Source organism: Mobula birostris, chromosome 8 (genome assembly GCF_030028105.1).
Source record: "Mobula birostris isolate sMobBir1 chromosome 8, sMobBir1.hap1, whole genome shotgun sequence".
NCBI classification, from domain to species: Eukaryota; Metazoa; Chordata; class Chondrichthyes; order Myliobatiformes; family Myliobatidae; genus Mobula; species Mobula birostris.
The window spans coordinates 50,382,372-50,398,167 of NC_092377.1; the positions used below are offsets into that span (position 1 = coordinate 50,382,372).

Genomic DNA, 15,796 nt, shown 5'->3' on the forward strand with positions numbered 1-15,796 from the left:
ACACATCAAATTGAGTTGAGTGCCCTCGTCTGCTCCTAATAGGTTTGGGTTTAATAGATAGGCACTTTCTAGCCACTTTCCCCTCACCCCACCTTTCTATTCTGGCATTTCCCACCCACCCCTCTTCCTTCTCATTCCTGTAGAAGAGTCTTGGTCCAAAAGGCAACTATTTATTCACTTTGGATTTCCAGCATCTGCAGGCTTTCTCGTGTTTCAAATTTTAACGACATACGCCAGTGATATCAAAACTGATTCTGGTTAATGGGTTCATCCTCCAAAGTGGCATTATTTGTGGAGGCCCACAATTAGGCATTGTATTATAAAGCACGAATTTGGAAATTGAATCACCCAGTCTCCAACAACAAACTAAATATGCAACTTCAAAAGTAACCAAAGCGAGTAAGGAAATACTGGGCAGGTTAGTTTTAAATTTCGCGCACTGTTCCCGCGCTGAGAGCTGTTGCTCAGTGACGGACCTGTTGTTATTCTACCAGCCAATCAAACATCGAGAAGTCAAAGGATGTCTACCAATCGCAGAGGAGCTGCGGTAGGGCGCTTGGTTTCAAAGGCTGGTGCGTGAGTTCGGACTCCGAGGCAGGCGTGTTCCGTTTGGGGGTACCCGTCCCTGAGTTGTGATTTAATTGTCACTCCAGAAAGATGCCGTCTCGCCTGGAAGACTACAATTTGATAGAGACTATTGGCTCCGGCTCCTACGGCAGATGCCAGAAGATCAGGAGGAAGTCGGACGGTAAGGTGAGTATCTGCTCCCAAAAGGGATTTGTGGCTTTGGATGTCTCGAAGTCCACCGATGTTTATCAGGTTTGGAGAAGGAGCGAGGGTAGATGTGGATCATGAGTAACCAGAAAGGGCTCCGTTGGGGAATAGCGGAAGATCACCGCTGCTGCCGCCTGTGGGCTCATTTAACTCTGAGATCGTATCTCTGATGATTTTATGTTCCGAAGTCAGTTGCAAGAGCAAACCACGCAGTCTCCAGCATTTCTCTAGCTAAGAACTGGAGGGGTTAAAATGAGCAACAGCTCTCAGCGCGGGAATATCAGGAAGAGGGATATTGAGTAGGCGTTTGCTTTAGAGGGCAGAACGATAGCGTAAATGTAAAGATGCTGCAGTTTGCTTTTTGCTCCAGATTCCTATATCTGCAGTTTCTTGTGGCAGAACTTTGCTCGGATTTGAAACAGATCAGTAGAGTTCTGAATTGTAGATTAAAGGATGTGAGGATAGGGTAGGAAAGTATCTATTGAAGGAGCAAGTTGGAGTCCAGTGCTGTGAATGTATCAGGCATTTTATTCAGTTCAAGCAAATGAAATCAGGTGGAAGAATATCTGGAAAATCTAATGTCCAGATGGTATAAATTTTAGATATATTAATTTTTTTAAAAAGTGATTGATGCACCATGAAATTTGACCATGACATTTGGTGATACTGCAATGGGGCCTCCCATAGTCCTTTGCATAAGTTTGAAACATGCTTTAATCGTGTATTTTAAACGTGCCAGTTCATTATGAGGTTCTAACGCTTGGATGATTATATTGTGTCTCTGATAGATAGCTGTTTTTAGTCACTTGGCACATTTCATGCCTCTATTGTTCTTTAAACTCCTTAATCTCATCAGTGTGTTGTGACTTGGAGTTTGACATGTTTCACAAGAAACCCATTAAACTCATTTTTTATCATACCTTTGGTCTACTATCCTGAAATGCCCCATGCTAATGACAGATTTGTTCTTTGCTATTACTAAACAAATATGTCTATATATGCCTACATCCTAGTATATAGAAGTGGTTTGGAAACTGACTCACATATCCAGTGCGCCCCCCCCCCCGACCCGTTGTTTAAAATAATCAATTGCTCCTTCAATAGAAATTTCTTGCTTTACACAACCTCATCTTGTGATTTAAAACCTGATCACTGCTTGTAGTTATATTCAGAGCACACACAATGCAGGTCAGGCAGCATCTATGGTTGGGATAAACAGTCAACATTACAGGCTGAGATTCCTTGTGTGCATTGCTCTCAGTTTCCAGCAGCTTCAGTATCTCCTGTGTCTTATATTTGTCTTTTTTTTCTCCCTACCATGCCCTCCTGTTGATGACCTGGACAGAAATCTGTCCCAGGGAGGTTAAACTCTATACACTAGTTTAGGAATGTTGTCTACATGGTAGGCTTATTCAGAAAGTCAGAAGGCATGGGATCCAGGGAAGTTTGGCCAGGTGGATTCGGAATTGGCTTGCCTGCAGAAGGCAGAGGGTGGTGGTGGAGGGAGTACACTCGGATTGGAGGATTGTGACTAGTGGTGTCCCACAAGGATCTGTTCTGGGACCTCTACTTTTCGTGATTTTTAATAACGACCTGGATGTGGGGGTAGAAGGGTGGGTTGGCAAGTTTGCAGACGACACAAAGGTTGGTGGTGTTGTGGATAGCGTGGAGGATTGTCAAAGATTGCAGAGAGACATTGATAGGATGTAGTCATGAAGAAGGCAAGACAGTGGCTATACTTTATCAGGAGTTTGAAGCCATTTGGCATGTCAACAAATACACTCAAAAACTTCTATAGTTGCACCGTGGAGAGCATTCTGACAGGTTGCATCACTGTCTGGTATGGAGGGGCTACTACACATGACTGAAAGAAGCTGCAGAAGGTTGTAAATCTAGTCAGCTCCGTCTTGGGTACTAGCCTACAAAGTACCCAGGACATCTTTAGGGAGCGGTGTCTTAGAAAGCCAGCATCCATTATTAAGGACCTCTAGCACCCAGGGCATGCCCTTTTCTCACTGTTACCATCAGGTAGGAGATACAGAAGCCTGAAGGCACACACTCAGTGATTCAGGAACAACAACTTCCCCTCTGCCATCTGATTCCTAAATGGACTTTGAAGCTTTGGACACTATCTCACTTTTTTTTTAATATACAGTATTTGTTTTTGCTCTTTTTAAAAATTAGTCTATTCAATATATGTAATGATTTACTTGTTTATTATGTTTTATATTTTATTTGTCATTTTTTTTCTCGCTCTGCTAGATTATGTATTGCATTGAACTGCTGCTAAGTTAACAAATTTCACGTCACATGCTGGTGAAAATAAACCTGATTCTGATTCTGAAGATACCTATGGTTTTATTTTTTATCCCTTTGGTTATTGAAAACAAAATACAGATGCCGGTTCTGGATTGGATTAAGCATTTACTTTGAGTGACAATTCATGTCTTAGTCAACAAGTTGAAACAAACAGCACCAAATTTAAACTTTAAAAATAGTAAAGCTTTTATTCGATAATGTAGAGCTATTTTTTAAATTAAGAAAGCCTTGCTCAATATTCACTGATTATAAACAAACACTCTTCTAACTTCCAACTGGGAAGAGAAATGCTAACCTAATCTACATGACGAACACTTATGGTCTGTCTATAGTGGGTGTTTTCTTTGTTAACTGTTGCAGGTTCTTGTTTGGAAAGAGATGGATTATGGATCAATGTCTGAGGCAGAGAAACAGATGCTTGTATCAGAGGTGAACTTGCTTCGTGAGCTTAAGCATCCAAACATTGTTCGATATTATGACCGTATTATTGACAGAACAAATACAACATTGTACATTGTAATGGAGTTCTGTGAAGGAGGAGACCTGGCCAGCCTGATTAGCAAGTGTATACGGGAAAGGTAAGGTGTGAATAATTTGTTGCTAATGTACATTGGAAAATGTTAGGAAGAATAATTTGGAAAATCTTCCCAATTTAGTTCTTTTGCTTGAATCAACTTCATTGGAAGAATAGCACATCCACAGAATTTGTTTTAACACTAGATATCCTACTAAGGTTGCCCTAATGCCTGATGATGTTTACAATGGAGCAGAAGTATCTGCTGAAATGAGTCTAATTTTATTCTTTCCACACTGTTTCTAGTGTTGAAATTATACCAAGATGGAGAACAAATAGTAATTTTAAAAAAACATTGCAGATGCTAGAAATATCCAGCAAGGCAGGCAGCATCTGTGGATTTGAAGTTCAGTTCTGAGACCTTTCTCCCCATTCTGACAAAGGATCTCTGACTCTTTTTCTCTTTTTACAGATGCTGCCTGATCTGCTAATTGTTTCTCACATTGTCTACAGTTAGTGGCTGCTACACTGCTGTGTGAACATGAATGTATTTAATGTATAAACAGTCAATGTGAAAGACCATAGGGAAAATTGATTTAATGAAGTATCGTGAAAATACTCAAAAAGAATAGAAAGTATTTGTGGAGAGACCAAAGTTTATTTCTTTTTGTTGTTGTTCTCATTTGTCTCCCAGCATTTTCTTTTTATTTTTTATGAATGATAAAATGTATTTTCTCTTATCACAGAGAAACTTTTTTTAGACATAGATATCAACACCAGAAAAGGTTGATCTTGATGGACTGTAATTTGATTTTCAAGATAATTCTGACGTTACGTAGGTTACATTTGTTACTTGTTTGATTTAGAAGATCTAATGTTATTTTAACCTCTTGAACTGTAGAAATCTTAAGATTGACATTTTACAAGTTTTGGATGTGCTGTTGAACAAAGTCCTGTATTTGTATTCCAGACGGTACTTAGAAGAAGATTTTGCCTTGCATGTACTTGCACAGATAGCTCTGGCCTTGCGAGAATGTCATAGACGCTCTGGTCACACGGTGCTACATCGAGATCTCAAACCTGCTAATGTCTTTCTTGATGTACATCACAATGTCAAGCTGGGGGATTTTGGTTTGGCAAGGATTTTGCAGCATGACACCAGTTTTGCCAGAACATTCGTTGGCACTCCTTATTATATGTCTCCAGTGAGTATGTGTTTTGATGGTAAAAATAGATGCAATAATTTGTGCTAATCCTGAAAATTGTACTCTATTTTTGTGCTAATTTTTAAAAATAACTTCAGCCGTAAAGTAATTCTGGGATAAAATTTCAAGGGTTCATTTATTATCAAAGTATACATCCCTGAAATTCTTCAATTCTCTGGGTAGCCATGAAACCAAGAAAGAAAAGAAAGGCAGCACCTTCCTCAACCCCCAGATCCCACCTCCCCACAAACAAAAATGGAACAGGCACATCAACTTCCAAATCCCTTCTCCTGCATATGCTGTTGTAACTAAAAAATGTTAATGATCCTTTTTCAATAAGGAATTGTAAAAATAACAGCTATCAAATTTTAAACTTAAAATGTGTAATTGTTAACTTGGATGAATATTTGTATACTTGCTATTACATAAAATGTTATGTGCTTCAGTTAGGCTATTTCCTCTAACTGGAGAGGAGATATTAAGGATATAATTGTTTTAATTCTGGGCTAGTAAATTTGTGTTTACCATCTCGACTTTTTTGTTTGCAGGAACAATTTAATCATACGTCCTACAATGAGAAATCTGACATATGGTCTTTGGGATGCTTGCTGTATGAACTTTGTGCGCTTACGTAAGTAAAATATAAGGATTTGTCTGAATTGCAAGATCTCATCATTTTAAAGTGAGCTTGGATTTTAGTTTCTTTTTGTATTTTTGTATTTGCCTTCCTCTTTCTGTTAAATTGACAACCCTCTTGAGTGGTAGCAGGTCATGATTTCTGCAACTTTTGTGACCATATGGAGAAGAAACACTTTTTGTAAAGATCAAGGGGAAAGGAATGGTGACAAAGTTGGCAAAGTGCTTCTGAAGTTAATATAAAACCTACAAATCTACTTTCCATGTAATATCCCTGCTAGAAGAGGATACACTTTGATGCTTAGGTAGAAAATAGTTTTCTTTAATGTCTACACGCAGATGGCTATTTTAATGAGACAGACATAAAAATCAGCAGTAGGTAAATAGTGAGGCTTTATGGTGCAAACAGGCATTTATCAATTGGAAATATCATTCTGGATATATGACTATAATTTGAGACATCTCTCAGGAAAAAATGTTGATTGATGTTCCCATGTAGTATTACAGAACAATTGCCTGACAGCAGAGCTTTGGAGTTGCAGAGGTGGAACAAATACATGTAGCAGGAGTGGGTCCCTTCACCACCGGCTAAGATTGTGACAGATCTACCTCCATCAGTAGCCCTGTTGTATTGCGCAAGAGCCAGTGCTAGTACCTCTTTGCAACATGTATACGATTTAGATGAAAATGCAGTGGCGTGATTAGTGTTTGCAAGTGATGCAAAAATAATAAGAGTTGTGGATGATCAGGATTCAGCAGGCTGTAGACCTGCTGGAAATTGGTGGGGGGTGGGTGATACAGAATTTAACCTGGAGAAGTAGAAGGTGGGTGTATTTGGGGAGGTGAAAACATACTATGTTTTGCAGGGTCCGAAAGAGCATTGATATACAGAGGGATTTCAGGATGCATGACCATAACATTTTAAAAGTGGCAATACAAATGGATAGAGTGGAGAAGGAGGTATATCACTTGTTTCTCTTCACCCGTTGGGGCAGAGGGTGTAAAAGTTGAGAGAAGTCATGTTGCAAATGTATTAAATTTTGGAGTATTGCGTGGAGGTCTAGTTGCTACACTTTTTCAATACTTTTTAAAATAGAACTATCTTTTTGCAGATACATTTTCAGTTTTAATCGTTATAGCAGATTTCCTTGATAATATTTGAAAAACATACGGAAGGAAAACATTCTATTAACTCTAACCTGAGACCAATTTTAGGCTACTCTTGCATTGTTTTCCAATTGTATCTCAATATGAGAGGCTTGAAGCAGTTCTTGGATAACTTGATTGCAATCAGAAATTAGCTGTGTGTTAAATGGTGACATCTTGTGGCTATTTTCTGTTACTGAAGATGAAAAACAAAGATCACAGAGATTATTCTTGTGCATAATTCTATATACACAAGTGTACATGGTAAGGAAGTTTAAAAATGACTTTTGTTTCATTTGGAAATAACATTGGACTAGAAAAGGGAAACATGGCTTTCCTTTTCATTTCCTCAAGAGTATTTTTGTTGCAAGCATGGAATTAAGCATCATCCATCCTGGCCCAGGAGTGAAAACAATTGTGCTGAAGTATTGAGAGTGAAGCAACAGATGGTTGCTATCCACTTTACCCTGCACCATGTGGCTCAGGGTAGCTATATTCCCTATGATGCTATTCTATTTGGCCCTCTATTCTGAATTGGTATATTGGTTGGTCCTTTTAACGTGCTTTATGAAGCATTTTTAAGACATTTGAAGGAGATTGTGAAGGAACAAGTAGTTCCTGGTAAAGAAAGTCACTCATGAGGTACTAGCAACAATTTCTCCATTGAAGAATAACCATGCAATATCTCAGAATCAGAATCAGGTTTATTATCACCGGCATGTGACGTGAAATTTGTTAACTTAGCAGCAGCAGTTCAATGCAATACATAATCAAGCAGGGGAAAAAAATATTAATAATAAATAAAATTTAAAAAATAATAAGAAAACAAATACATCAATTATGTATATTGAATAGATTTTTAAAAAGTACAAAAACAGAAATACTGTATATTAAAGGAGCGAGGTAGTGTCCAAAGATTCAAAGTCCATTTAGGAATCGGATGGCAGAGGGGAAGAAGCTGTTCCTGAGTCGCTGAGCGTGTGCCTTCAGGCTTTTGTACTTGTCAGAATGCGGGTACAGTGAGGCAGCCCGTCAGAATGTTCTCCACGGTACAACGTCAGAATGAAAGTGTTGAAAATACAGATTTTTGCTATTTCTTTGAGGTTTTAAAAAGAATGCAGAATTTTTAAAGGTTGCTTTAGTTAGGGGTTGGACAAGAGTGAGATGAAATAGAATCAAACCCTTCAGCTTCCCAATTCTGTGCTGACCATAACCATTTTTCAGCACATGGACTGTAAATGTTGTGGTGATTCAAGTGCTTCTCTCGATGCTGCTTAAATGTGTGACAGTCTCTGCCTTTAAGGCAATTATTTACAGATTCCAATCATTCTATGGGTGACTTAAAAAAATCCTCAAATCCTCTCTATTTTACATGAATCCTTTATCTTCATTCTGAACTGCCTTTTTTCCCCCAAGCTTGTACTTGTCACAATCCGTTCAGTCTCTGTGTGCATGTTTTGCTATCTGTTGTGTCCATGCTACATTTAAAAATAATGGTTACGTAATTGATAATTTTATTTTAAAGCCCACCTTTCACTGCACTGAATCAGAAGGAATTAGCGGAGAAAATAAGGGAAGGCAAGTTTAGAAGAATCCCTTTCCGCTATTCAGATGAACTCAATGATCTCCTTGGCAGAATGCTAGATCTTAAGGTTGGTATTGGCTTTTCTGCCCCAATATAGCTTCCTTGAAATATTTGTTTTATTTATTTTGTGCTATACATTGGGCACAAAAGGTGAAAACTGTATTCTAAGTGGTGACAGTGGAGGTGAATGTGCTGATGACCGGCAGCACTTTTTGGAATGTCAGTTTCCTGCAACAGATACGTCAGTGCAATTGGGATCTCAGTGTATCTTACAGGGAGGTCCTCGAATTACTTTAGGCTCTGTTCCTGAGAACTGTCCATCAACTGAATATTCCCTGAATTACATTTAAGCAATTTACCCCAAACCAATAACGTGAAACCTTTAGCCTTGACAGCCATTGTGGTCTGATTTGCAAAGGATAGGCTGGGTAAGATCAGCCAAGGTGGTGGGAGTTGCTATCAGCAATAAAAGTGACAATTGTTTGTATGAATGTAGCGTAGATGGAATGAAGGAGGTGGGAGAGGGAGCATAATCTGCCAGTCAGTTTAATATAAGAAGTTTTCTAATGAGGTGTTTCTTACTCTGATATTGCCTGAAGGAGAATTTGGCAAAGGCATAGGATTTTTTTGTAGGTGATCATCTCTTCATTGTTTTCAGGTGAAGAGATTTGAGTATTGTACTTGAGTGCAGAATCTGAGAGAATCTGCATGAAGTTGGAATTAAATAAATTAGGTCTTCTGTAGTCTTTTTAACCCCTGTATTTGTGTTTCACCTGTGAGAAAGTGACAATGCCATGCATTTGAACAAGGTAACTGACATTCATTAAGAATGTATGGTTTATTTCTGATCATCAGAGGTATTTGGAAGTAGTTACAAAACTTTCCGACAAACAAAAAGAAATCTTGCAGAAGGCATATATAAGGCATGTGTCCCAATAACAATAACAATAACCCAGCCCGTTGTTAATTAGGAATGAGAATGTACTTTGTACTACTCTGTGTTGGTAAAACAATATCATGAATTATGGATCCTTGAACAGAAACTGTGTGATTTGTACGTCAGCTGCTGTAATCTCACTTACTTCAACGCAGCATGTCCTCTACTCTTTTTGAAAGAAGTCTGAAAATCATTTTAGTGAGCACAGGTGCAAATACAAAAAGTCTGACCTAGCTTACACATGATATTGCCCATTTTCTCGCATACCTGGTTACTACAGGGAACATTATGGGGAGTCCAGCTAATGTTTTGGGTGAGTTGCAGCATCACTGAGCGTAGTGGATGTTCATTGACAGTTGTTTGACAGATGCTGCATTTAACGTTATCAAGAATATTTTTTCAAAAAAAAAAATGGTCATTAGTTATTTCCATAGCCACACCAGTCCATTAATTTGGATTGCAAAAATTGTTGAGATTTTGGTGAAATTGGCATGTAGTAAGTGTTCACTTTCTACCACTCTGAAGCTACTTTGAACCTACTAAAATTATTGATAGGTTGAAGTGTGAGGGATGTTGAGTCTCTCTTCTGTAAGGTGCAGATGAACCAATGGGTTCAATCAACAAATTTCATTTTCTATTGCCTGTTCACAAATTGGCGGAGATGTAATATGCTGGTAATGAAGGATTTTCTGCCTATAACTAAGTAAACTAATAATTGTTCCCATATACTAAGTCTTGCTTGAAAGGGATAGAGTAATTTTAAGGGACATTTTTGGATTCTACATGCAAGATGTAATTTTGTGATCCCATTGCCTTGTTCAAAAGCGTTACAACTGGGAAAAATTAACAGATAATTTAGATCTATGATTTTATTCTTTCAATTTAAGTTGACTTATCTTTTTGTAAACCAGGATTATTTGAGACCTTCTGTTGAGGAACTAATGCAGCATTTCTTGATTGCAAATTTGGTGGCTGAAGAGCAGCGCAAAGTTTCAGCTGAAAGAAGAAGTAGTAAATCTCTGGAGAACGATAATTTCCAGGACAGTAACCCACTGATGGCTGAGTTGAAACTCAAAGAGGATCAGCTTCACAATAGGGAGAAGGCTTTGAAAGAAAGAGAAGTGCTTCTTGAACGTAATTATAATTTTTTTTCAAATATATTAAATAAATGGAAAGGGTATGCTAACATGAGTTGGAGGCATGTTCCCTGCATTCGGCAGGTTCAAATGCTCTGCTAAACATAAATTCTCATAGTGGTGTAGCTATTGGTGTTGTTGTCTCACAGCTCCCGCAATCCAGGTTCAAAACTGACCTCTGTTATTGTTTTCATGGTATTTAACTAAATTCATGTGTTTTCTTCCAAGTATTCAACCTTCTTCCCACATTCCAAAGCCAGGGTTGGTAGGTTATTTAGCTTCTACATTGCTCCTGTTTTGTGATTGAGTGGTAGAATTTGAGAAGAAAATTGTGTATGATTGATATAACTGGGTGCTTGATTGTCATTGTGGATTCAGTAGAGCAAAGCACTTGTTCCATGCTGTATGATTCTTTGCTGTATGAGTCTTGACTGTATGATTCTTGACTGTATATCTGTTTAAAGACTTTTAGGTTTTTTTCCTCTACTTGATAGCATTGCATGAAAATATGGAATAGCCACCTAGATTAATTATGACTCATGTTAACTGATCTGTAAGTATATTTTTGGTGGAAGACAGGAAATATTGACCAAGTGAGTTTCAATCTAAAACAATATGATGTATGATGCATTCTCTCCTTGATTCCTATTTCTCACTAAATTAAGAAAAGTAGTACAGATGCTGGAAATTTGCAGGGAGTGAGAGAGATATAATGTTGGAAGTATTGGGTTAGGAAGTATCTGTATTGAAAGTAAATATTTGGCGTTACTGACTATCAGGAGTAAAGCTAACAAATGGTTCACAAAAATCACATCACATTACTGTCATGCATTCATAAAATTGCTAAAAGGTGTAGCAATTGTACAAATATTGTTAATGTTGCATTCGATTGATATTTTCCAGAACGTGAACGAGAGCTTTGCATCCGAGAGAGACTGGTAGAAGAAAAATTTTCTAGGTAATGGATGCCTGCTTAATAATGCCTGACATTTCCCTTCCTCTGCAAAATGATCAAGTTTGTTGCAAAACTTATTCCATTGCCATGAAACCTTTTTAACACAGTCCACACCTTTCCACCCTCCCCTTGCAAGGCAGCAATGAAGCAATTATATGCATCAAATATAAATCCATTTTTCATTTTCTTGAAGATTGTGAAATATCAGAATATTACTGTAAAATTAGAATTCAAGTATTTTACCTTTTTGTTTGTGTAAATTTCGTAAAGACTTTTTGTCCATAATTTGTAGTCATTAATGAAGCCACGGTATTTCCTGACAATGTAATGTGGGTGGGACGGAGCAGGGCAAAACGCCATAAAAATGTAAGTTCTCTGTTGGTAGAAATTTCCCTTTTTCTGACAATTTTGCTGTCTTGTGAGGGTTCAATGGGATCTCTTGATCAGCAACTATGAAATTATTAGTTGCATGAATAGTGAATCACAGAATTCTTGTTGATGTGAAACTGGAAAGCAGTTTCATAAATTGTAAAATTTATAATATAGAATATTCATTAAAACATTGTTTAAATTTGTTTGAGTATTTATGGATTACTATAGCATTTTAAACACACTTGGAACTTACTATGCATAAGATTTCCAACTTATAGTAGAACTAAGCTTAAATTCTGTTCAATTAAGTTCATTGTGGACAATACTGTAAATTGGTGCACTAGGCAAATTAAAATAATTTTGGGGTATCTGTAAACTATACATTTTTTTAAAGTCACAATGTTAAACAGACAAATCATATCAAAGACTGTTAGTTGTTGCTTTCTTAACCTGAGTATATTTTCTGTGTTTGTTTTATTAAGTTTCCTTAAGCAGAATAAAATTTTCCAAGCGTTCCTTTTCTATGACTAGTAAAACAAAAAAAATCTTTTGTCTTTTGTGAACAGAGCAGAGAGCTTACTAAAGAACTACACTTTTTTGAAGCAACAGGAAAAACCGAAAATGCCTGTTGGTAGGTTAGGTAGGTGGTATTATCAAAAATTCTCGGCATTCATGGTAGTCAAACTTTACAAATTATGTGCATGAAATTTGTATTCTAATTTTTAATGAGACATAAATGCTGTAGCTTTTTTTCAGATGGGTTTCCTAAAGTTTATCCAAAGTAAGTGTGTACTGTAACATTTTATTCCCTAAACTTTGTTATCAAAAGCTGTTGGAAACAGGTTTGCTGAATCAAAACTTATTTGAAAAGCAAAATACTGCAGATGCAGGAACCCTGAAATGAACAACAAAATGTTAGAAATGCTCGTTTGTTATCTGAAGGAGTTAATGTTTCAGATAGATGATCTTTCATTAGAAATGGGAAGAAGGAGCAAACAAATATGCCCCTGTGGAGATGGTGATTGACACACATGGCTGTAAGAGGATGAAGAAGGCTTGTTCATTGCAGCTACTCCATTTGCTGCCTTAAATTCTTGGCACCTCTGATGTACTCTACCCTCTGTTACTTTGACAGTTTATGGTTTTCTGGTCTTCACCAGCTGTATTTACCATAAGTATCCAAACACTCTGCTCTTATCTTCTGAACTTCCTGTATCAAGCGGTCTCTCAAGTGACATCTGTTGTTTACTCTTTTGGTCTGATTTATCCTCCATCTTTCTGGTTTCAGGAATTTGTACATCTGGGACGTGTTCACCTTAAGAGCTCTCTGAGCTTTGATTTCTTTTGAACTCTGTACTATATCACCAGCAGTATTTAATTTTACTTAACCTGGCTCATTCTGAGAATCAAGTGACATAATGACACTCCCCATTGGAGTGAAAATATACTGATTAATTTTACCTGTAGAAACCCCTCCCCTATATGTCCCCAATATTTCACAGTCGATATTTGAGATTAAAATCAATATACAATGGATTTGTGTTTACATTGCATAATTTTTTGTTAGATCTGGTAAGTCTGCATAAGGAAAATCAATGCATTTCTAAGAAGCTGCTAAATTTTAAAAACTTTTTAAATGATTAATTTGTAGATGTGGTCATGCTGCTAAATTAAAATTATGAAAACATGAGATTAATACTTGTGAATAAAATTGCATTTCTGATAGGTGACTTACTGTAGTTACAGTGTAATCTTTGAAACCATGGACCATTTCATGCAATTTTTTAATGCAAATAAAAGTGTCACTGGTGACTACTGTAAATTTATAATTACTGTCTTCACAGTCACCTTTTTTTTCTTTGTACGCATTCCAGGAAAAATATAAACAAATTCATTCCCAGTTCATACTGTGCATAGGTAATTAATTAACATATTTAGAAGCTGCAAAATGATGTTACAAAATATCTCAATTTTTTTTTGTTCTGACTCTTCTATTAGATGACTGCTTTGGCACAGAATCCTCTCCAGGGAAGAAGAAAGTTCATTTTGCAGGAGAAGGTAAAGAGAACATTCATTTTAAGGAAATTGGTGCAACAAAACAACTTCTGAATAAACCGAAGAACTTGGATCTGAAGAAAAGACTGCAAGCTGCCAACCTCCGAGCTAGAACATTATATGAAATGGAAAAAAGTTATCAGCTAAAGAGCAGACAACTTTTGGGGATGCGCTAACTTATTTTTGTCATTGACATTGGGGGGGGGGGAAAGAACAGATTCTTTGAAAGATTGTCATAAAGCTAACTATCTGTTGGCTTATGAAAGTGACCTGCAAATGCCTGATGACTGAACATTTTAGGGTTTTAATCCCATATCCAGAACTGGAAATACCATCTGACTATCAGTGTAAGAAAGAACAGCCATTTGCTTTATCTAGCACCATTGCTCACTTTGACTTGTGGCATGCTCATTCTCCTCTGATTTCCCTACTACACAATTATTCTTCACACTTTTGGAATTTTGCTTTTGAACCTCTTGCAGCATAAACCACAAACTACACTGAAATGGTCGTCACATTACATCTTTCAAATCTTTGCACTAGCACTACTGTTACATTTAATGTGATCAAATAAGTTGTAAAATATTTTTAGAAATTTTTGTTTAGAGTTTTGTTTCAACTTTATATATCTTTTAAGGAATTAATTTACCATTTTTATGTATAAACTATTTGGTGACTGAATTGCACTGTCTGTGTTTCTGTATTAAAACATTAGTATCTGTAATCTGAGACAGTAACTCCACTTCAGTGGGGCAGGAAGATATGTAATCAATTACTTTCTGGAGAAAAGAATACTTGTCTGGATATATAAAGTATAGTTATTATGGTTCTTATTTACCCAACAAAGTTGAAAGTTGCACACTTCTTTGGATAATGAAAAGCTGTTAGCTGACTTTCTGTTCTTGAATGCAACAGTTTACATTTCTAAAACAGGCTCAAGTGGGCCAATCACTCTCTGAAGCATGCACTTCTATTGCATAAAATTATGGTTGACCCACTATTGTTGTCAACATCACTTTCCCATACTCTACCTCCAGATCACTTGACACCCTGGTATCTATCAATATCTAGGATATATTCAATAATTCTACCTCACTAGTTCTTTAAAGAAGGTAATTTCAAAGAATTGCAGACACCTGGGAAAATAAATTCCACTTGACTTCCATTTAAAATAGTTGACACTTTATTTTAAGTAATGCCCCTACTTTGAAATACTCAGCCATAGGAAACTCCAATGATCGAGGCTCAATCTTGTTTTCCTTTATCAACTTCTGTATCTCAGGGATCAATGGTGTAAACCTCTGCATTGTCTCCAGTGTAAACACATTCCTCTTTAATGAGATTCAATGTTTTACACAATACATTTGTAAATTAACATCAAAGCTTCCTTAAATACTCCAATCAAGGCCTACCCACATACTTGCATAGTAACATTTTTATATGTGTCTGATGATGAAATCCTGTTGTACTACAATGTTGCATCACTAATTAAAATATTATTTTATTCTTTAAAAATTAATGACATTACATTTCCCAAATTATATTTGATCAGTAATTGTCATTGTGGCCATATACCCATACATAGGTCTTGTCTGACTAATTTAATTTTTTTGAGGTGGTGACGAAGTGTGTTAATGCAAGTAGTGCAATTGATGTAAGCAACACAAACTTTAATAAGGTCTTTGGCAAAATAGATCTGAAATTGCCTTGGTGATAGGTAGCAGATGGTAAAAATAAAACGTTGCTTCTCAGTTGGAAGACTGTGTTGAGTGCTGAACCACACGGATCACTGCTAGGACCTTGCCATTCATTAGTACACTTGATTAGTCCTGCACCTCACTATATATTCTACATTTGTACATAATTTCTCTCCAACCAATGACTGACTCATTTGTTTGTTAGCTGGCATAATCCCCTTCTGCTTGTCTGGAATAAAGATACTAAATTCATTGTTAACAAGTCATCTGGCACCTGGTATATGTGCACTAAGTATTGAAAAACTTTTGATCTCAAATCTAACTGCCCCTCTTCCTGTACTCTTCAATTGCACTGGTCTCCTCCCGTAGTAAATATAGTATTCAATTCAAAGTAAGTTTATTATCAAATTACATATATATCACGATATACAACCCTGAGATTCATTTTCTTGTGGGCATACTCAA

General features: G+C 36.8%; 1 protein-coding gene across 1 annotated transcript; it reads left to right on the plus strand.

Annotated features, from left to right (window-relative positions):
- The first annotated feature begins 569 nt into the window (after positions 1–569).
- On the plus strand, positions 570–15,532 carry nek2 (NIMA-related kinase 2). The gene is made up of 9 exons (XM_072265175.1): positions 570–753; positions 3,454–3,671; positions 4,578–4,812; positions 5,361–5,443; positions 8,120–8,246; positions 10,028–10,250; positions 11,156–11,210; positions 12,146–12,219; positions 13,578–15,532. Exons 1-9 carry the CDS (start codon positions 658–660, stop codon positions 13,808–13,810), a joined length of 1,344 nt encoding a protein of 447 aa, XP_072121276.1. The 5' UTR covers positions 570–657; the 3' UTR covers positions 13,811–15,532.
- Positions 15,533–15,796: the final 264 nt, after the last annotated feature.